This window comes from Malaclemys terrapin, chromosome 2 (genome assembly GCF_027887155.1).
Source record: "Malaclemys terrapin pileata isolate rMalTer1 chromosome 2, rMalTer1.hap1, whole genome shotgun sequence".
Classification (NCBI taxonomy): Eukaryota; Metazoa; Chordata; order Testudines; family Emydidae; genus Malaclemys; species Malaclemys terrapin.
The window spans coordinates 95,065,634-95,090,083 of record NC_071506.1 but is presented as its reverse complement, the minus strand read 5'-3'; the positions used below and the strand labels follow the sequence as shown (position 1 = coordinate 95,090,083).

Sequence of the window (24,450 nt, the reverse complement as noted above, 5' to 3'; positions counted from 1 at the left end):
CTCTGACCACTAAGCTTTCGGAGCATCGTTATGAAGTATCCAGCCCCATTCCAGTGGAAACTCACAGAATTCACAGAACCATTACCGAAAGGTATAAACACACTAGCTTTCCAGTTATACCTCAGGGTCACCACTATGCTCAATACAGCACTTAGCACTTAGATATGTTTATAGTAAAACCAAGAAGATGTTTATTTAACAAAGAACAGAGATTAGAGAAGAAACAAATAGACATAATGGAAACAAATTGTTAAATATAAAATAAAATCATAACATGCTTTCTAGAACCTAAACTTAACTAAGAAGACATTCTCATGTCATATAGAGCAAAAACTCATTGAAAATCCTTCCAGCATATTACAGCCATGCTTAGCAGTGATATTCTGTTTATGAGACTAGTTACACTGTCCTCTTGCCTCCTCAGTGGAAAATTCTGTGTCTCTTTGCAGTTCCCTATACATCAAATCAGTCCTTTGATCTTTATCCTTAAACTGATTGTTTTCCCCTATGGCCTACCTCTCTTGTTGACCAGCAATCTTTTAAGAGGCACCTGGCTCCACAAGCAGATAGACTTACATTGCGAGACATACAATGCACAATACACACTTGACTAGACAAAGAGAGATAAGCATCTACTATCCCCAACCTGAACACAATCGTTCAAAGACCTGTCACCTCCTGGTAACCTACTTTTAACTTCAAGGCTTTAATAACATAATTTCCAGTATAAATATACAACTTTTTTAGTATTACCTGTATGTACATTTCTCAATGACTAAGATGATCAGTGTGTTACTGGCTGTTGGTAGAAACCTCGCATACTACCCTTTGGTGCACTATTATGTAGACATCAGACCCAGGAGATTCCTGTAAACCTGTATGTACCTCCTGTGCCCTTTGCCAATTTGCACCAAGAAATTCCTGGGTCACACGTGTTTATGGAGAATAGATTCTGTTAAATTATTTGATATCTTTTTTTATGAGATTACAAATTTGGTTGATAAAGGTAATAGTGTTGATGTAATATGCTTAGACTTTTATCAGATGTTTGACTTGGTACCGCATAACAGATAGGTCTCAAAATGTAATTGTAAATAGGCAATCATCACTGAGTATGTTTCTAGTTCTTGGCCCTACAGTATTCAAAATGTTTATGTTGAAGATAACATTCCATGCTATGAACTGGAAGGAAACATAAAAACATCACTGGTTAAAAGATAGGAAACAAAGAGTAGGAATAAATGGGTAGTTTTCAGAATGGAGAGAGGTAAATAGTGGTGTCCCTGATGGCTGTGTATTGGGACCAGTACTGTTCAGCATATTCATAAATGATCTGGAAAAAGGGGGAAGCAGTGAGGTGGCAAAATTTACAGAGGATACAAAACTACTCAAGGTGGTTAAGTTGAAGGCAGACTGCGAAGACTTACAAAGGCATCTCACAAAACTGGCTGACTGGGCAACAAAATGGCAGATGAAATTCAATGTTGATAAATGCAAAGTAATGTACATTGGAAAACATAATCCCAACTATACATACAAAATGATAGGGTCTAAATTAGCTGTTACCACTCAAGAAAGAGATCTCAGCACCATTGTGGATAGTTCTCTGAAAACATCTACTCAATGTGCAGTGGCAGTCAAAAAAATCTAACAATGTTAGGAATCATTAGGAAAGGGATAGATAATACAACAGAAAATATCATATTGCCTCTCTATAAATCTTGAATACTGTATACAGATGTGGTCACCCCATCTCAAAAAGGTATATTGGAATTGGAAAAGGTTCAGAAAAGGGCAATAAAAATGATTAGGGGTATGTAACACCTTCCGCATGAGGAGAGATTAATAAAACAGGGACTTTTCAGCTTCGAAAAGAGATGACTAAGGGGTAATATGATAGAGGTCTACAAAATCATGACTGGTATGGAGAAAGTAAATAAGGAAGTATTGTTTAATACTTCTCATAACACAAGAACCAGGGGTCCCCAAATGAAATTAATAGGCCACAGGTTTAAAACAAACAAAAGGAAATATTTTTTTCACACAACACACAGTCAACCTGTGGAACTCTTTGCTAGAGAATGTTGTGAAGGCCAAGACTATAGCAGGGTTCAAAAAAGGACTAGATAAGTTAATGGAGGATAAATCCATCAATGGCTATTAGCCAGGATGGGCAGGGATGGTGTCCCTAGCCTCTGTTTACCCAGAAACAGGAAATGGGGAACAAGGGATGGATCACTTGATGATTACCTGTTCTGTTCATTCCCTCTGGGGCATCTGGCATTGGCCACTGTTGGAAGACAAGATACTGGGCTAGATGGACCTTTCTGATGTTCTTATGATAAAGTCAGGAGATGATACAAAAAGTTGGGGAGCAGTAAATAATGAAGAAGACAGGTCACTAATAAAGTTTTGGGGGTCCTGGTGGATAATCAGCTGAACTTGAGCTCCTGGTGCAATTTTGTGGCCAAATGGGCTAATACAATCTTTGATTGCATAAAGAGAAAAATCTTTAGTAGGAGTAGAAAGGTAATGTTACCTCTGTATTTGGCACTGGTGCAACCCCAGCTGGAATACTGTGTCTAGTTCTGGTGCCCACAATTGAAGAAGGATGTTGATAAATTGGGAGGGTTCAGAGAAGAGCCATGAAAATTATTAAAACATGCCTTAAGCTCCTTGAGTCTATTAACCTTAATAAAGAGAAGATTAAAAGGGATTTTATCACATTTTACAATACTTACATGGGGAACAAATATTTGATAATGGACATTTCAATCTAGTTGACAAAGCTATAACATGTTCCAAGGCTAGAAGTTGAAACTAGACAAATTCAGAGTGGAAATAAACTGTATCCTGCATGTAAAGTACATTGAAAACATTATCTGTATCATTTGTTCACTTTTATATTCATATTTTATATAAAACAGAGTTAAATTGATTTAGAAAGGTCAATAAGTGTTGGTTGGGGAATGATGGAATTGATATTTGGATTTAGTGTATTTTATTTTTATTTCAGCCATCTAAAATGCAATGCATTCCATTTTGTGCGGGTTGTGAAAGCTAAGCTGCTTGCCTTTGTGTTCATGCTACCTCTGGATTTAATTATTCATCCTATCAAAATTTTTCAAAGAGAAACCTTGTCAGCTATTCTGTGCTGTTGAAGCAGCCATCATATGATGGTTAAAAATAAAATACAAAACAAGTAATCAAAAGAATACATTTCTTCCTTTGGGACAAACTAAATCTGAAATCTATCAAAAAGATGCTTAAACTATCAAAAAGATGCTTACTTTTCCATACCTTTCCATTCATATATCTGCCCTTTCCGAATGGTCATAGAGACTTGTTCCCAGGTGTACTTTTAAATTTTATTTTCAGATATAGAAGTTCACCTATTTTATCAGTCTCTCAGACTCATTTATAGGAGTATTCATTCACACTATTTTCTTGTATGGCATTCATAGTAATGGTAAAGCTGCTTTTTTTAAAACATCAGTTGGAATAAGCCAACCTATATAGTTAATAATTATTTTGTATTTTCAGTTTCAATAATTATTTAAAAATACTAGGCTGCGTGCAGGATCACAATCTTTGTTTTCATAACTAGAAGAATAGATAACTTTAAGGCCCTGATTCAATAAACCATTTAGTCATGCATTAAAGTGCTATGAACTTCAATGGGATTCAGTGCAACACTAACGAAGGTCGTGGTTCAGCAAAGCATTTAGGCATGTTCTCAAGTCCCACTGAAGTTAATAACACTTAAAGGTCCTGGGTCAGCAAAGTATTTAAGCATGTGCTTAAATCCTAGTAACTTCAGTGGGACTTGAGAACATGCTTAAGTGCTTTGCTGAATCACGACCTTCATTATTGTTGCTCTCAATTACTCATTTTTGGTGTTCTGTTTTGATAGCTACACCAGATATTAATAGAACAGAGCTTTTTGAATTTAGTAGTTTGAGAATCTATCTTCAAATTAAGTATGAAGTATTTCCTTTGAACTGAGAGAGAGAAAGAAAGAGCGAGAGGTCTAGTTTAGACAGTATTGCGGAATAATTCTAGGATGCATACAAAAAATGTTACTTGTCACAGACAGTTCAAAGACTACAAAAAACTCCATTTTGATTTCCCTTTCTTTTACTACTGAATGTCAATGACAATTATGCTGCTTACATTATTTTCACTATAGTGAGCTACTATCAAGTTATCTATAATTTGAACTGACTGTTTTGTATTTGTATTCAGGTCATTCACACACAACCCAGATAGCACAGAAATAAGGAGATAAATTCATTTAATTAGGAACTATTTTCCCTTCCAAGTAATATTTTTAAAGTATTTATACCCAATATAACATTCCATACAAATGTTTGTAGTTTGGACTGTCTCCTACTTGTATGTGGTTTGATAAAAATGATATATTGGAGAGCTGATCAATTTGAAAAATGTGACAGAGGAAAGAAATATTGTGACCTTTTTCAGTTTTATGACACTGACTTCTGAATTTCAGCACATCAGCCATTCTGTGTTGTAAAATATGATCAGAAAGGCATGAGCTTTCATTTACTGATGTCTGCTCTTCAGTTTTATCAATATATGTTCCCACAAGAAGAAATGCTTACACAATGTATAAGGATTAAGAATTGGGTGAATAACTATTCAAATAATTTGCATATTTCACAAATATTTTGAACAAGTTATTTGACAATTTAAAAAAAATATTCACCCAATTGAAGAGCAGGGATGATAATTTGCCAAGCATTTCCGAATAGTTATTTATATAATTTTTCAAGACTTTTAAAAATAAGTGATTAAACTTTAAGGATTACTTATCCATCTCAAATATAGATTAATTGGTCATTGGTTTATTCCCAAACAAAGAAGCTACCTTAAATTGGAGTTAAGGGTAAGAAACATAAGAGAGATATGTTAATTATCCTAAAAACAAATGTTACAAATCTAGAATATTCAGACTTAAGTTAGGGACACCGTGAAATAACCACAAAAACAACGAAGAGTCGGTGGTACCTTAAAGACTAACAGATTTATTTGGGCATAAGCATCTGAAGAAGTGGGTTTTTTACCCACAAAAGCTTATGCCCAAATAAAACTGTTTGTCTTTGAGGTGCCACCGGACTCCTCGTTGTTTTTGTGGATACAGACTAACACGGCTACCCCTCTGATACTTGACACCATGAAATATCCAGACCATTATAACTGGTGAATAACAGTGTTTGTGCTTCCATATTAGCAGAAACTGATTTTTAAAGACAATTTATATATTTCATTTTTACTTTCATGGTATCACCACAGGGCCTGAACTAAAGTAGTTTGGGTGCCTTAACTATGAATTTCCATACCTATAAAGAAAAACCAAACATGTTCACGTTAACTATGGATTTTCCAGGGTTATCACTGATTTGGGGATAATTGAAATATTCCTGTAATGGGATTTACCCTAAACTGCAGACATGTAATCTCAAACTTAATTCCTTGTTAACAGTTATCTAGGAATTTTCTTGGGTTTTTTACATTAAAAATTTCATACTTAAATGCTAACAAAGAAATCCAAATCTAATGTTACCATGTGATATTTCTCAAGATTTGAAGATACGTAGCATCAACCTTAAATTAGGAGAAAAAAAAATCAATACCCACCTCTCCCCCCCCACACACACACATTTTTAGAATAAGATTCAGTGGCACATAATGGCTGCCTTCTCCCACTCTGGAGCAGGACAGAGCAACCATAGAGCTTTGGGCAATTTCCCCCTGCTCCTGACCTCTATATTTCCCTGCATGCACAGCACACAAATTCCATTTTCTCCCTCCATCCCATCTGACCCCTTCTCCCCTCACCACAAGAATCCCCTTTCTATCCTTTGTAAGTACTTGTGGTGCAATGGGTAATGCTGAAAGTAAAGTTTTAGGATTAATGGCCATGATTTCTTGTTTTTATTCGTAACTGAAAGTTTCTTCTTCGGCATAGACTGCAGAATATTCTACTGTAGGGAATTCCATGAACAATCAGACACTTTCAAAATGGCCATCATCTGCTATTGTTTACAACAGAAGAGAAGTCAAACTGCCCTCAGGGAGGATGGTGGCCCTCTTGCTGTCAGGAACCACCATATTATCTTATGGTAGCCTGTGGGGGAAGATAAGAAAGATCAAATAAATATAACATGGGAGGCTACATATCTCAAGGGACTGGTAATACAGCAGGCTTCACTTTGATTAAGGATTCATTGATTTTTCATGTTTAAGAAATACCCATCAGTTCTGAAACTTGGGGATTGGGAGTACAAAAATGTGGATGTAAAAAGTTTAAAAACAAAACAAAACAAAACAAACAAACAGAAAAATAGTTTTTACCGAGAGCCTTGAGAATAGAGCTGATCAAAACATTTTTAAGAGCATTTTCACTGAAAAGTGAGGTTTTGATGATAATAATTTTGTTATTTAAAAGTTGTGCAGAAAAAATCCCACCCTCACTTTCCTCCTACCACCTTTTTCCACTGGAAAATAGAGTGGGATTTTTCCTCAATTTCAAAAACAAAGAAAAATCAAACCCCGTTCACTGGTTACTGCCCCACTGAGATGAGTATCATCATTCCTCCTCCTCCAAGTCAAAAAGGAACCAAGTCTGAAGGCCCAGCAGTGTCCATGGTTATATTTGAACCCCAGTGAGGGGGAGAACAGAAATCATTGATGATCACATAGGCATCTACTAAGAGCAGCATTGTGTTTTGGCATTTCTAGCATGTAAAGGTTATTTTGTGATGGAGCTGGTAGAGTATCACTGACTTCTCTCTCTCACTCCCAGTTTGACTGTGTATATATGAAACCTTTACAAGCCTAATGCAAAGTCAAAACCGCAAGCGAGGAAACATTACTCAAGTAGTGACTTCAAAGTTATACCCTACAGCTAATCTATTGTATTTGTACTGATTTTTAAAGCTAGATATGTTACTTAGCAGATCTTTACTTGAAGACCTTTACCTCAATAATTAGAGCTAGCACTGTAAAACAAAATTACTACTCAACAAAATTAATTTCAGATTTTGTTCAAAATGATCTTTAGAGTTGAAGGTAATAAATCTCCTTCAGTAAATAATACGCTTTTGGGTATTGATTTATATTTTCAATAGTTTTTTCATTCATTGCGATCCCATCTAAAATGAACCACTTGGATACATTTAACATTAGTTGCCAGCCTATTTGTCAAACACTATAACTATTATTTTAAAATGCAAACTCCATTCCAGGAAGTGCAATCAATAGGGCCACATAAAAAACAGTGTCTTCTCTCAATTGTTTCACCAATTTTGCTGATCACATACAACAAAACAACAACAGAAGTTAACCTTTTGGAAACTGACAATGGAAATATTTTGAACATACTGACAATTCAGAATTGTAGGGGCTAATTTTTAATGCATGACATCATTTTATAGGCACATATCTTCACACTAACATTTGTGCCCAAAAAATGCTTGTTTGCATTCATGGCACTTATGTGTGAATTGCTATCCCAAATGACAGTGTAGATCATTACTTGTATATAATTATACACACTAAAGTGCAAGTTCAAAATTAAAGGTTGGAATAACACCCTTTAGAAAAGAGGGGCTAAAGGAATCATTCACAAGTTGACTATTAAGAAAAATAGTTACAAAAAATGCTAATAGTCTGTTACTGTTGAAAACACATGCATCAGAACTGCCACACTGTCTTGGAGATTTGGAAGCATCTAGCCCTAGTTTGATTCTTCCTTGTCCGAATGAAAACAATGGTGCAAGATTATTTTTTTTACTTATACTAGATTGGAAAAAATCGACACATAAATCCTTATTGCATTAGCTTCTTTGGGAACTAGTATAGTTCTTATGCAGATGCAAAACAATCAGGTTCCTCAGTTTCTTTCTGGTTTGGTTTTATGTCACAAATGTCCTGGGTAAGAAAGAGATAAAGCATTTCCTCTTTCCTCCTTGGAGAACCTGTCCACCCTTACAGAAACTCACATTGTAATTTGTGGAATACATAACAAACACTAACAGGTTTAAGGAACCTTTGCTGATATATGATTTATTTCATTTATGACTGGGCACCATTGGTTTTCATTAAAGAATCAATATTTCCCAACCATTACTACCAGGTAACGCTACCATTGTTGCCTATCCTAAGTTCAGGGAAACAATTCTAAAATACCTCTATGGCAGGGGTTCTCAAACTTCATTGCACGGCGACCCCCTTCTGACAACAAAATTTACTACATGACCCCAGGAGGGGGGACCGAACCATGAGCCCACCCAAACCCCGCTGCCTGGGGGGGTCGGGGGAGCAAATCAAAGCCCAAAGGCTTCATCCCTGGGCATGGGGCCTGTAACCTGAGCCCCGCCACCCCAGGCTGAAATTGAATTCTGAGCCCTGGGTGGTGGGACTCGGGCTTCAGCTTTGGCCCCGGGCCCCAGCCACTCTAACGCCAGCCCTGGCAACCGCATTAAAATTGGGTCGCGATCCACTTTGGAGTCCTGACCCACAATTTGTATGGCATAACTATTCATAGATTGTAGATTCATCTCCAATCTTTCCTTTGTTGGTGGGCAGTGGGGAAGGGATAAGAGAGGGGCATTTATTTGACAAGTGATCTGGGTTAGAAGCTACAGGCTATTTGTTTACACCTGGTCCATTCAATGGCTCATGCTTACTCACAGCCCTATACTAAGTTTTCACTGTATTTTTATTATTTAAAAAAAAATCACGAAAGAAAGCAAAACAACATAAATCACATACAAACAATTAAGCATGAAAAAGTTACAGAAGCTCATTTGTGCCAAATGTTGACAGCACCCTCAGTCATGATAAGTTGCACCTTATTCAGAGCAGTCCCACAGATTTCAGCTGGTCTACTCCTGGAATGAGCTACTGTAACTCAAATCAAGTAAGGATAACAAACTCTGGCCCTGGTTCTTTTGTTCGCTCTCCCTTCCCTGAATCCTCCCCCCACCCTCACACCCCCTCCAACACACATTCTATACCTAGCATCTATCTGACCCCATTTCAAGGGACATAACCTACTGCTTAATGAACATACAATTGCAATCACTCAAGCTCATGGGCACACACTCCTCATTCTCTCCCCTCTTTTTCCTAAAAATAGCAGCAAGGGCTACTGGAGCAATAAACTGCAAAACCACATGGGAAATAAAATGTCATAACATTAATTATATCCTCAGTTACACTGCTGTAATCTCTCTGAATGCATCCATGTTACGAATGGGCTAATTCTGTAATAAGTAAGCTAAATACTTTTAAGACCTTAAAAAAAAGACCTCATGGGCATGCTTTCATAACTATTTAGAAACTTATCCTTAATACAGAGGGAACAAAATAATAGGTATTTTAATAGTTAGTTGATTGTTATATTCTCCAGAAAGACACTTATAACCAAGGTTTATGACCATCTACTAGTGTGCTTATAACTATCTATAAAAGTATTTCCCAAATCACAAAAATGTTTTTTCCCAAATCACCAAAATATTTTTCCCAAATACCAAAGTATTTCCCAAATCACAGAACTGGAAGGGACCTTGATAGGCCATCTAGTCCAGTTCTCTGCACTAAGGCAGAACTAAACATTATTTAGACCATCCCTGACAGGTGTATGTCTAACCTGTTCTTAAAAACCTCCAATGACAGAGATTTCACAACATCCCTAGGTAAGTTATTCCAGTCTTAACCACCCTGACAGTTACCAAGTTTTTCCTAATGCCCAGCCTACACCCCCCTTGCTGCAATTGAGCTCATTCCTTCTTGTCCAGGCCTCAGTGGTAAACAACAATTTATCAACCTCCTTCTTGTAACAGCCTTTTACATATTTGGAGACTATTATCATGTCCCCCCTCAGTCTTCTCCTTTCCAGACTAAACAAACCCATTTTTTAAAATTTTTCCTCATAGAAAGTGGGCTGTAGTCCACGAAATCTTATGCTCTAATAAATTTGTTAGTCTCTAAGGTGCCACAAGTACTCCTGTTCTTTTTCCTCATAGATTGTGTTTTCTAGTCCCTTAATCATTTTTGTTGCTCTCTTCAGGATTTTCTCCAGTTTGTCCATATCTTTCTCAAAGTATGGTGCCCAGAATTGGGCACAGGACTTCATTTGAAGCCCTATCAGTGCTGAGTAGAGTGGAAGAATTACTTCTTGTGTCTTGCTTACTACACTCCTGCTAATGCCTCCTCGGGGGGGTTGGCCAGATTAGTCACAGGCCTGGTGAGAAGGAGAAGCCCTGTCAGTGGATGGGGGTTGCAGAGCGAGCCCACCTCCGACTCATGCTGAGTGTTGCAATCTGGTGCACAGGGTTGCAGCACCACTTAGGTTTGGCCCAGCTGCTCTTCCATCATGATGGATGGGTGTTGAGCCAAATTTGAGTGAGTGTAACTGCAACCTGGTGCAGGGAGTTGGAATGCCACTCAGTCATGATGGAGGCACGGCTGGCCTAGACCTGAATGGTGCTGCAATCATGTGCACTGGATCAAAATGCCTGGAGCAGGGAGCCAGGCCCAGCCCAGGCCCAGTGAGTGATGGGTGAGCTCACTCTTCACTGTGTTCACTCATGCTCTCCCCCATACTCTCCCCTCCCACCTGGGGGCTTCCCTTCTCGAGTGGGCCTGGATTAGGATTGAAGTGCTGGAGCAAAGGGTGCTGCTGCAGGTGGTCGTTGCCCCCTCAGCAAGGCGAGGAGGTGGAGGCAAAGGAGGACACTGGCTTATGAATTTGAACTGTGGGTCACAGAAGAAAGACAAAATGCAGTTGGTGTGTGGACCAAAAGTTTGGGAACCACTGTTCTATAGCAAATACTACTCATGTCTTTAACATGCTTAAAACAGCTATTGATCATTTATTAACCTTTTATAAAAAGCAGCCTTAATATAAAGTGTGAGCAAAAAACACAGCAGGGTTCAGTTTAAATAATGGCCTATTTCTTATTTTAGCCCAACTATTTTCTAATTGAACAACTAAGATACACCAATCCACCTAGAGAAGCACTGGAGAATACACAGTAATATAGGGGAAAGTCCTATACTGGCCAGAGGGCGGACAATGTAATTTAACTAATAGGACTCTTCTATTATGTTATGAAAACCTTTGGGGGAAGTTTGAGGAGACGTTTCTTCAGAGTGAGGCACAGAAAAGAACAGATACTTATCCACAGTAGCTTTGGTTCTTTGAGATGTGTGGTCCACATGAATTCCTCTCTGAGTGGCATGAGATGGGTTCCTTTTGGCCAGCAGTGTCTGTTGCGGTAAAGCCTGTGCTCTAGGTGTCATAGCCCCACCACCTGAGGACTGAGCAGAGCCAACCACCCCTTAGATCCTTCACCAACACAGAATCCCAAAAGAAGTAGTAGCCAGCAAGCAGAAAGGGTTGTGGAATACACATGGAGAGGTGAGTAGTAGAAATCCTGCTAAAATAATGACTGCAGGACAGCTATCTGATCTGGAACTTCTACCAATAAGTAGTGTCTTAAAATGGTGTGAACTGAACTCCATGTAGTTGCCCTGCTGATTTCAGAAACAGGGACATTTAGTGAATAAATTCTAATGACTATATGATGCTGACTAGCTCATAACAAGTTTCAGAGTAACAGCCGTGTTAGTCTGTATCCGCAAAAAGAAGAACAGGAGTACTTGTGGCACCTTAGAGACTAACAAATTTATTAGAGCATAAGCTTTCGTGGACTACAGCCCACTTCTTCGGATGCATATAGAATGGAACATATAATGAGGAGATATATATACACAGCTTCCATCCAGGACACACCACACGATCCATTGTCTACAGCCAAGCTCTAAGATATAACCGCATTTGCTCCAATCCCTCGGATAGAGACAAGCACCTACAAGATCTCTATCAAGCATTCTTAAAACTACAATACCCACCTGCTGAAGTGAAAAAACAGATTGACAGAGCCAGACGAGTACCCAGAAGTCACCTCCTACAAGACAGGCCCAACAAAGAAAATAACAGAACACCACTAGCTGTCACCTTCAGCCCCCAACTAAAACCTCTCCAGCGCATCATCAGAGATCTACAACCTATCCTGAAAGATGATCCTTTACTCTCACAGATCTTGGGAGACAGACCTGTCGTCGCTTACAGACAACCCCCCAACCTAAAGCAAATACTCACCAGCAACCACACATCACTGAACAAAACCACTAACCCAGGAACCTATCCTTGTAACAAACCCCGATGCCAACTCTGTCCATATATCTATTCAAGTGACATCATCATAGGACCTAATCACATCAGCCATACCATCAGGGGCTCGTTCACCTGCACATCTACCAATGTGATCTATGCCATCATGTGCCAGCAATGCCCCTCTGCCATGTACATTGGCCAAACCGGACAGTCTCTACGCAAAAGAATTAATGGACACAAATCTGACATCAGGAATCAAAATACTCAAAAACCAGTGGGAGAACACTTTAACCTGTCTGGTCATTCAGTGACAGACCTGCGGGTGGCTATATTACAACAGAAAAACTTCAAAAACAGACTCCAAAGAGAGACTACAGAGCTAGAATTGATATGCAAACTAGACACAATCAACTCCGGTTTGAATAAGGACTGGGAATGGCTGAGCCATTACAAACGTTGACTATCTCCCCTTGTAAGTACTCTCACACTTCTTATCACACTGTCTGTACTTGGCTAGCTTGATTATCACTTCAAAAGTTTTTTTTTTTTTTTTTTTTTTCTCTTAATTAATTGGCCTCTCAGAGTTGGTAAGACAACTCCCACCTGTTTATGCTCTCTGTATGTGTGTATATATATCTCCTAGCTCATAACATGCTCTTATACAGTTGGAGACCCATTCTGATAATCTCTGTAAGGATATTGCCTCACCATTACCCCTAGCAGAAAAGACCACAAGTAATCTGGGTGTGTTCCTAATTTACTTTCTTCCACCAAAATAAGAAGACAGTGCCCTTAATACATCAAATATGTGAAGTTTAGCTTCCCCCTGCCAGGGTTGAGACTTGGGAAAGAAAACTGGAAGACAAATTAATTGATTTATATGGAAGTCTGAAGCAACCTTGAGCAGAAACTTGGGGTGAGGCCTGAGAATGACCCTGTCTTTATGAAAACATGAATAAGGCCCTTAAGGATTCTTTCCACTGTAGATGAGAATATACAGTGTAGACTTGACTGTCGGAAATGTGCAGATATTGCTGCTAAATGAAGCCTTATGGAGCTGATGGAAAGTCCAGCTTGCTTCAAGACTAGTAAATAGTCCACCACCACTGAAATAGGTGTTGTCAAGGGGGACAGCTGGTTTTGAGATGCCCAAACAGAAAACCTCTTCCATATAGCTTTATAAATCATTTGGATTGAAGCCTTCCTGCTTTCAAACAGAATGCTGTGATCTTCAGCTGAACAACTTCTTTTGGTGGACATTATGTCAGATTGATGGCTGTAAGGCTAATTTTTCACTGCTAGGTTCATCAGAGCTTAAGACAAGAACTGCCTGCCCAACACTGGGGCTATTATGATTATCAAGCCTGCATCTCACTACTGTTTCTTCAGAACACTTGTTACCCTGGGAATTGGCAGAAAGGCATACATCAATCCCAGCATCCCCTCTGACTTCATGCATATTAGACACAGACCTGTACTTATAGGACTCATAAAGATCAGCTTCCATCTTTCTCACTAGTGACTGTTTCTACTTCTGATGATGTGCCGTATGGAAAGATTCAAGTTCTGTGGCAAATCCCACAGTCTCCTGAAGTGCATTTGACCTCTTTTTGCTGATCTTGATCTGCAAGTCTAGCTGAGTGTCTATAAATTGGTCCGCTGTCCATTTATCCTGGAAATCCTCATTGGTATCCAGGTATGCCAGGAACCCACGTCTCTTCAAGTCTTCTGCCATTTCAAATAGAAGGAATTGCATTCTGCTGTGTGATTCCTACTATGTTCAGGGAAACAAGGCTCCGTTTGTAAATATACAGGATTCTATCAAAGAGATACCAGACTTCATCTTCAATTTCTCCTCCTAACAGAAACAACCTACAAGACCCCAGTGCAGCTGTCCTGAACTGTGACAATAGTGTGGAAAGATATTTTAGGAAGATAAGATATAAGCAGTTTGTTGTTCTTTAGAAACCCAGACTCCTTCTGGAAGAATGAGATTTTCAGTAGTAAAGTTTAAAAGAATGAACTATATACGATATTTGAATACTGAACAAAATAAATTAAATAGGAGCCCAGTAATTTGAAGTTCTGTAAAAGTGAGTTTACATGAAAGAAAGTCTAGTATGGAAATATTTATTATGATTTTGCTTGTCATATTTTAGCTTGAAAAAGGAAGTAAATAGCTATAGCAACAATGCATAAAAATCATTGTCATTGTAATACTTTATGGAATGACTACACCCATCAGAGCCTTTTTTCAAAGAACATGCCATCCATTCAAAAACAAAACTAAGCAATACATTAGGGCCCCTAATCCTGCAAACACTTAACTTCATGCACTACTTGATGCATGTACTAATCCCTTTGACTTGAGTAGGAATACTCCTGTGTGTAACGTTACATCAATGTTGCATCAATGTTTCCAGGATCACTGGCTACTTTAAATTTGTGCTAATGGCTGAGAACTTCCTTTAAATAAGTTTGGATCTACTACCAAGTAAAGTCCGTACCTTATTTTTTTCCAGTAGTTCACTTTGTGCTGTTTTGAAATCAGAACCCAAGTTAGTTGATGGCAGTTTATTTCTCTTATCCAGAAGTTCTTGAATTTCTTTCACCTGGGCCTTCAACCTTCTATTTTCTCTTTCCAGATCTTGCTTTTCTGTTTCGAGTATTTCTCTCTTTCCCCACTCAGAGGTATTCTCAGACTGTAGTCTCTCCAGCTGAAAAAGAGAAAAAAAATATTTCTCAAAATCTGCTTTTTTTCTGGGTGAAGTTAAAGGGCTATCCAGCCAGCACATCCTACAGAGGTTTCATGGACACCCTGGAAAAAATCAACTTGATACATAATTTAACAGTTTTGCAGGATTCATAAATGTTTAAAAAATGTGAACATGGAAAAGAAAAACATACAAGTGAAACTACAGTTCTTTATTTTTCTGTAGTTTTATCTTTTCATTCATAAAGCACAAGTCATACTTCAAAAGGGGCAGTGTTAACCACTGTAAGTTATTGTTTTTAACTTGTTCCATTCTCTATTGTACATAGATTAATACTCTTAAAAATCAAGAAAAAGGATTTTTTTAAACACAAGAGAGCCAGTTTTGCACACCATCTCTTTAAAAGTGTCAGAGCCCAGTTTTCACCCCATGAGGAAAAACCCCACTTTCCTTCCTAATTTTATTGTACACTGTTTTTAATTTTAAAGGAATGGAATGAAGTGTTTTGGAAATAAAACAATTAATAATGGATAAACATAAGCAGTTTTTTGTTATTGTTACTCAATTAAGGTTCTACATGAAATGCAGGATGATTGTAAAAAAATTGCACTTGAGTTGTGGACAAACCATGGAAAATTGTGGAAAAGTAATAATGGACCTTAATATTTGCGGTAAAGTGCATTGTTATTTTTATGTGAATTTCTGCTGTTGGCTGCCCAGGGCTAGGAGCAGGGGTCCGGGGCTTACATCAGCTACCCAGGGATGAGAGAGGGGGCTCCTGCTCTCAGCCCTGGGGTGGCAGGGTATCCCACTGTTAGACCCATGCACAGCGAGGCTCCTGCTGTCAAAATTGTGGTGGAAGCCTAATATTGCATAATCTGCAATATCGCACATTAAGTAGGGTTTTATACTCAATGGATTATTTTGTTAGTACTAAGAGCCTGCTGCATTGATGAGATAATGCTTTAACACTTGGGGCTGGTCTACTCTAGGGGGGGGATCAATCCAAGATAAGCAACTTCAGCTACGCGAATAGCGTAGCTGAAGTCGAAGTATCTTGGATCGAATTACCTGGGGTCCACACAGCGCGGGATCGACGGCCGCGGCTCCCCAGTCGACTGCACTACCGCCGCTCGCTCTGGTGGAGTTCTGGCATTGACGGTGAGCGCGTTTGGGGATCGATATATCGCGTCTTAACGAGACGCAACATATCAATCCCGGATAAATCGATTGCTACCCGCCAATACGGCAGGTAGTGAAGACGTACCCTTTGGTTAACAGTCATTAGTACTGGAATGACAATGGTCTTTTGCAATCCAACTTAGAACATCCCACTATCTTAGTTCAACAGAGTCAGGCTTTTTGAATGTTGATCAGTGCATTACTAAGGGGAATGAAATGAAGTAACAACAACAAAAAAAACAGTTTACTAAGTGATGGAGAATGAACATCTAAAAAGTGATGTTATTTACTCAAAGACAGGTTAGATGGAGGTTATGCCAAGGGTGTATCAAATGCTCTCAAGATTTTAAAGGAAAAGCTGTGGTCAAACAAATTGATTTTTGTACCAGAAATCAGATAACAGGCACTTATCAAAAGCTTTAAATAGGTTAGAAATGGTCAAAAATGAGAGAATCCAGCAACTTGAGCCAAGAAAAAGGGAAGGAGGAGAATTCCATCAACAGCAGAAAAGTTTTAAATAAAATAATGTGAACTTTGTTATTTGCAGTTTTGTGAAGACCAGAACCAATTATTTGATAAAATTATATGGTCTGACAACTGTGAAAGGCTATAAGGTATCGCTAGCTTTTAGTGCAGAAAAAGGCTGTACAAGCCAGCAAGGTTTTAGAAAGAAATCAGTCAGTCTTATTTTAGATTTACTTTTCACAGGCACTGACTGGCTTTATTTTAAAAACCCATATGTGGTAAACAGTAAAAAACAATCATATTCAAGGAGAATGGTAGATGAAGGCATTCACAGCATCAGAGACACAATAATTCAGAAACTTTTAGTTTCAGAAATGGTGTTACCTGGGTTAATCAAATTGCAGACTTGTTTGTCCGCTCCCCCTCCCCACACACACGCACAAAATCATTAGCAACTATACAAGCAAATTAAGATAAGAGCAGGATTAATCATGGGTTACATAGTTTTTCCATATCTAGTTCACAGAAGCCTCAATCCTACAAACACTTATAAATGTGATTAATTTTACTACTGAGAATAGTAGTCTACTCTACTGTGGGACTACTCACAGGTCCGTAGTAACAATGAAAATGTACATACAGCACTAATCCCACCATATCAGCTAATATTATTTAACCATTTCTTGAACTAAACCCAAACTCCATTCCCTTGTGGAATTGCCTTGAAATTAATGGGTGTCCAGACAATCACAAGGGTCAGTCCACCTGGTGCAACTGCAGGATCTGGGCCTATCTTTGTAGTCTCCACAGAGAGCTCAGAGATTAAATGGGCATGGACACTGATCAATGCCTCCTTTGTAGAAAGAGACCCTCCATTCCAGGGTATAGGGGCCTTGCCTGGGTGTTGTGGAGCAACTTGTACTGTGACTCCCTAGCCGATGTAACTTTTGTAGCTAAATACTGCACCTTTATCAGAACTAGAGTCACATTGAAAAAAGGTGTAAACTATTAAAAAAAAAATTAGGATGTCAACATCATGCTATGGGTTCCATAGAAGTGGAAAGTTCTGGAACTGAACAGACAGTGAAGAATGGTCAGGGGTTCATTGTGGTGTTACTTCTCATAAGATACAGAGTAAAACCAGATCAGGGAGCACTTGTACAGAGTTGGGCAGTTTTACATTCAATTGACTTCTTGTTTTTTTCCCTGTTAACTCTATTAGAGCTGTATTAGGAGTCAGTAGCTCATTTGCCTGTTGGGGTATGTCTACACAGCAAAGAAAAAACAGTGGCTGGCCCATGCCAGCTGTCTCAGGCTTACAGGGCTTGGGCTGTTTCACTGCTGTTGTAGACTTACGGGCTTGGGATGGAGCCCTGAGCTCTGGCACCCTTCCACCTCACAGGTTCTATAGCCCAGGCTCCAGCCTGATCTCGATGTCTACACAGCATTGAAACAGCCCAAGCCTTGCTAGCCTGAGTCAGCTGGCACAGGCCAGACATGAGTGTCTAGTTACTGTGTAAAATATCCAAAGTGACAATCATGGGTTCACAGACAAACAGATATATATTTAGTGAGGGTAATATGACAGAAATTCGAATATCAGAGGGGTAGCCGTGTTAGTCTGAATCTGTAAAAAGCAACAGAGGGTCCTGTGGCACCTTTGAGACTAACAGAAGTATTAGGAGCATAAGCTTTCGTGGGTAAGAACCTCACTTCTTCAGATACAAGTAAATGGATTTCCATTACTTGCATCTGAAGAAGTGAGGTTCTTACCCACGAAAGCTTATGCTCCCAATACTTCTGTTAGTCTCAAAGGTGCCACAGAACCCTCTGTTGCTTTTTACAGAAATTCGAATGTTTATTTTATAAAAGATTCCCTCAAAAAGTGGGACCCATCCTTCTGACCTGGCTATAATCCAATATCTGGGTCAGATAGTCAAAAGAGTAGTAAGTCCAAGTACTGGTTGTGCCCAGCTAAAGATAGACCAGTCTTTGCTAATGTTCCTCACATCCAAAAGCAGACATTATCAATGAGTCATTCTGGTGATCTCACTTGTATTTTAGTTGTGCTATTTAATGACATTTTAAACCATTAGGGAGTTTGCTTAAGTAATGGGCACAAGATCTGATTTGTAACTCAAGGGAAGATGATGCCAGGAGACAGATGAAAGAACAGGCAAGTCAATTTATAAACCACTGATAGAGGCATGAATCAACATGAGATTAGGCAAATGAGAAAGGAAAGTATTAACACCTGTGCCTTACTAAATAAAAGTCTATTGTGATTCTCAAAAGGAGAATGGATCTGTGTCCTTGATTAGCCAAAAGGCAAAGAATTTACAGTAGTAATCTTTAGGCTTTTGGTGAACATCTAATATAACATCCTTTCCCTGACTCCTTGTCCTCCAACTGCCTCCTGCAGAAACTTAACTTCGCAATAAAAGTTGAAAATTCCAAGAAGAATTTTCCTTTCTTTTGGGTTGCAAAAAGTTGCCCCCACATTATATTGTAAAGTTACAATGAATTTTAGAGGATGGTGAAAGGGCTTCTTGAAAATCTAGTAAGAACAGAATCATAGCTATTTGGCTATTTGTTCCAGTAACAAATTAACATTTGCCTACAATGATCTCATAATGTTTTTTGACTAATGGCTGAATGGTTTTGGCAAATATTTTTGACCTTAAAAATAAACAATTTAGGGGAAAGAAGTTTTCAACCAGTGCTTCAGGCCCTTACCTGGGATATGGGAGGCCTGGATTCAATTCCCCCTTCTGTCTGATGTGGAACAGGGATTTGAACTTGAGCGTCCCACATACCAAGAGAATGCCCTAGCCATATGATATGATTTGGTGGGACAGTCAGTCAGTCTCTATGTGTATAAATAATTAAGTAATTGCAGCAGGGTTTTGAGCTTGCAGCTGTCTCATACATCATAGGCGAGAGCCATAACAACCAGGCTACAGAGTCAGTCATTTTCACACATTCTCTCTCTAGCCCAATGACTATTTATTGTCATTATGAATGACTATGAAATGCCAGTATGAATGTTTCATTTGATCCAAAAAAAATTTTTTTAAATTTTCCAATTTTTTTGCAATTTTAGGATTCCGTTTGACCTAATCCATTTTTTATGAACTCCTGACAAACTGAAAAATCAGTAAATCCATTAGCTCTACTTTGGCCCCATAGTTTAGGAAGCAGCTATTCAGGTGGCAAAGAGAACCAGTGAAGACTTTTGAGAACTACTGTTAGAAATAGGTGGGCTGTCCATCCCCAGAAGTTATTCTGAGGATAACTAGACAGACCCAAATATATTGGGCAATGACTGCAGAAGAAATCTGCAGGCTGCTTTCCCTCATAGGATTTTTCATAGATATGTTTTCAGTTTCCGGGTCTGAATCAACCTGAACAAAATATCCAAAATAAAACCATGAGCTAAGGAACAAGCCTATTGGGGGAAATTTGTGGATTGAAAAGCCACGTGAAACAAATTTACAGGCAAGGAGATTAGTTGAATGCATGTGAATTAGAGATGGTGGGTTTCACATATCTTTTGACCTGCGTTGTGCAGGAGGTCAGACTAGATGATCATAATGGTCCCTTCTGACCTTAAAGTCTATGAGTCTATGAGTCTAACAACTAAACTTGGTATTAACCCATTGCAGGCATTATGGAGTGAGTACAATATTGAAGCTTGAGACCACTTTTTTGCTTTTGATTGCGGTCTATTAAAGCCGTATCAATAAAGAAAATCTTCAATATCCCTTTTCTCAATATCATCTTTCCTAGTTCCCAGATCTGGGCTGGAAAAATAAAGGGTTTAGCTCCCCATTCTTTGGATAAACTTATGGATGCCAAATCTGTCATTGTTCTCCAACCAGCTGCAAACACTAAAACATTAGTCTTGAGGGAAAACCAAATAGCACTACTATGGGCTAGATGTTAGAATAACCTCCATCAAAAACTGAGTTTTTCACACAGGACTTGGGTTCAAACACAGTGCTGATGTTAAAGCGCAGTACCCTGGGGAAGTATAAACCCCTGCAAGTAATGACATGTCAAAAGCAAACCAAAATTACTTCTGATGATCTCAGTGTCTCGACCACCATTATGAATCAATATTTGATTGACAGCCAATAATAAGAGTATTACTTTATACATTGAGATTCCTTGAGCATGAAAAGTACTGTATACCTTAACATCTTTCCTACTCAATTGGCTTGAGGCTTTTTGAACAAAAGCTCATAAACCTTAAATCTCTGTAAGCCTTCACAGGTGGAGTTCACACATACCATTATTTATAAGAACATATTTTGTTCCAAGAAACATACAAAATACTCAAATGCTTTTTGCACTGCACATCTATCATGTAAATTCAAGGATTCTCACATCTTTTCCTTAAGTACCTCAAAAGGTGCTATTAGAAATCAGATATGCTTGCCTACAAATGCCACACACAAATCTATTTTAATGATAAGATGAGCCCTAAATCCAAAGCTTCTCTACTCAGTAGGCTGCACAATAATCCATGAACTCCCCAATTTGGGGCTTCAAAATACCAAATCCAAACTTTTCCAAATTCAAATCTGTGACAATTCTTTCTGTCACAGTGATAGCTCTGAGTTGTGTACTCCAATACAAACTCAAACCTTGATCAGAAGTTTAAGTTTGAGGCCATCTCTAGTGATATTCTACTAGATCATTAAAGGATCACAAAAGGCCATACAACACTTGAGAAATATTGATTGTCATACCACAAAAAAGCAGTTCATTGAAAATTTTGAAGAAAACTGTGATCCTTGTGCTTGAAGAGTACAAAGAGGAGAGCTCCTCTTCAGACCCTGATGGAGACACTTTTAAATGACACTCAGCATCCACAATTGGGTTAGATTTTTAACCCATCTTTGTTCCCATTTAGGCACCAAAGTGAGTTGGACTAGATTTTTCACAGTGGGTGCAGAATGTTTTGAAATTCAGGTTTCAATTATGAGTACAGACGATCCCCGGGTTACGCAAGACCCGACTTATGCAAATTCCCACTTACAAAAAAAGTTCCATAAGCCAGAAATAGGATTTTCGAGTTGCAGAAATTTTTGTGTAATGTACTGGTATACATTTCTGACTTACGCAAAATTCGAGTTATGCAAGGCTTTCCGGAATGGAACAATTGCATAAGTCGGGGGCTTTCCGGAATGGAACAATTGCATAAGTCGGGGGGCATCTGTACAGAGTACTTGAAAATGTGGTCCATAATATTTAAAGCCTTTTATTACACAGCTATAGCTGTTTTATGAGCAATCATAACATTACATCTAAACACTGGTCATCAAAACAAATAGGAATCCAGGCCTAGAGGGAGTTCAGACAAATATGCTACCCCATGAAAGGATATATATGAAAAAGGAGATAACTGAAATTTACACTTGCACTGGGATTCAGTGCAACATGAATGGCTCATGCAAATCTTAATGCAGTTAGCTGTGTGAACTCTGTTTCCCCCAGATAGGAAAACATGCTTGTGAAAAGCCTGACAACTTAGTCTGACCTAGAAAACTCCCTTCCCAAATCGAACCTTATCTCCACAAAACTCACTCAACTCTCAGAAAAACACAGGATTGTAGCTTGCCACACTTCTGCCCTTCTGCCATATGTATGCTGGTAGCCTGGCTAGGGCTTAAAATTAGGGCTGAACGGCTCCTCCACATGTATAGTCTTCAGGGGACTAACAATGGAAACCCATTTCCCATCTCCATAGAAAACATCTTAAAGGAAGAGCAGAAGCCCACCTGTTCCACAGCAATGGAACTAACAATGCTCCTCCACTGCTTCTTTAAACTCTATTTACCAGATTGAGGTATGCAATAATCTAATTGAAAACCCCTGATCTGGGGACTTCCTTTTAGCTAAGCATAAAAACAAGATACAGTAAATTGCCTGTACCATGTAGTAACCAAAAATAGTACAGTATTCTGAAATAATGGTCCAAAGAATTACAACAACACTGCAAAAAGCCTATAGTGTTTGGGATTACTGCTACAGAACATGGTAGTATTTTTTATTAAAGATGGAGCAGGTGGCAGGCTTGGAGAAGGATTCTCCAGATCTGCTGGTGCTAAGCAGCATCAGAGGAACTGACCTCTCACCTGAATGTTTTCAGCAGAAGTATGAAAGAAAGTGGATTTTCTTTGTTACCCTTTCAAAACCCTAGATCAGACAGCTAGACAGTCACCCCATGAAACACTGAGGATAGATTGGTTGGCCTTTCCCAGTGCTGACAAAAAGGATTACAAGATGTCAGGAGCCAATCCTGTAGGATGTAGGAGAGCTAGTCACATGAATTAAAAGCCCATCTAAACCTTTGTCAAATGAATTTAATCCATATGAAGCAAGAAAGCTGGGCATCTCATAACTGTAGTTACAGTCTATCTGAGATTGCTCTAATTGTCTGAATGAAATTCAAAGAAATTGTCATACCAAGGTCTGAAGTTATGAAAAAGTAAGTATCATTTGCTAACTAAAAACCCAAAGGCATCTTGCTTTTAAAAATAAATATTTACCAAGAAAATTTCAGCAAGAACAGCAACATATGCACATAAATGACTTGGAATCCAAGATGATCCTAAGGTTATGTGTATACTGCAATTAGACACGCCAACTGACTTGGGCTTGTGGGGCTTGGACTAAGGGGCTGTTTAATTGTGGCGTAGATATTTGGGACTGAAGCCAGAGCTCTGGAAACCTCCCACATTGCAGGGTCCTGGAGCCCAGGCTCCAGCCCGAACCTGAACATCTATACCGCAATGAAACAGCCCCTTAGCTCCAGCCCCGGGAACCAGAGTCTGCTGTCAGAGGCCAACCGGGGTTTTTAATTACAGTGTAGACATCTGCCTAAAGAGCTGACTCAAACTCCAAGAGAGCAAATTCGTATTTCTGTACTGATGTCTTAAGCTAAATCAATACCAATTCATTCTTGGCTGGATTCAAGTAGAGCAAGTTACAAAGCCATCCAAGACTGAATTTGAGTCAAACAATTAGACAGAAAGGAGAGTATCAAGTGAAGCTCTGATCTATAAGATATATTTACTTATTATCTGCACTCCTGTGAAATCTCAATTCACAGCTGCTATGATGAGAAACTTCACATTGTGTTCCTATTATGTGTTATTGATTAACACAACAAGGTCTTTGGCTACCAGACATTGATTTGTGGATCTCCCAATATGAAATTTGTACATTGCTAGTCACCTTTCTTGCTACACAAAACAGCACCTAAGAATGTCTTCAAGTTGTGATAATACTTTTTATTTATTTTTATACACCTAATACCTGAAGGCATCTAGATACCATCACAAAGAGACACTAAAATATAATCATTGACAGGTAATTGGGTAACATTCAATGTATTACTTATATATCTCAACCCTCAGCTCCTCCAAATTTCAATATTGCTCATTCTTCCAAGTAACCTTCAGAGTGTTGGAAAATCTTTACTGGCTTTTTGTTCTGTTGGATTATTCCAACACAATAAAAAGGAATCCCCGGCATCTAGTCTATATGCCACCTTCCATGCAACAGTCTCAAAGTTGCATTTAAGAATGAATCCTGACAATCTTGTGAGCTAGATTGGCATTAACCTAATTTTACAGATGGGAAAAATGAAGCAGAGAGAAATAAATGGCTTCCTCAACTCTGTGGCTCAGCTGGGAATAAAAACTTCTACCTCCCAATCTTGTGGTCTGGTCATAAGATTTTTCCTTTCCGCTTAAAAACAAAATTAGAAGCATTGCCAAAGGAGACAGGACACATTTATAAAAGTAATATATGTATTACCAAGGGTACTTTTGATACTAGAACATTTCTTATTCATAGTATAAGTAATAC

The 24,450-nt window shown here is 38.7% G+C and overlaps 1 protein-coding gene across 1 annotated transcript in view; it reads right to left on the bottom strand.

Moving 5' to 3' along the window:
• CCDC102B (coiled-coil domain containing 102B) overlaps positions 1-24,450 on the bottom strand; it is a 374,548-nt gene that overhangs the window by 228,398 nt on the left and 121,700 nt on the right. Inside the window, exon 6 of the mRNA XM_054017032.1 lies at positions 14,716-14,925. Within this exon, the coding sequence (XP_053873007.1) occupies positions 14,716-14,925 (210 nt within the window). The remainder of the gene's footprint in view (positions 1-14,715; positions 14,926-24,450) is intronic.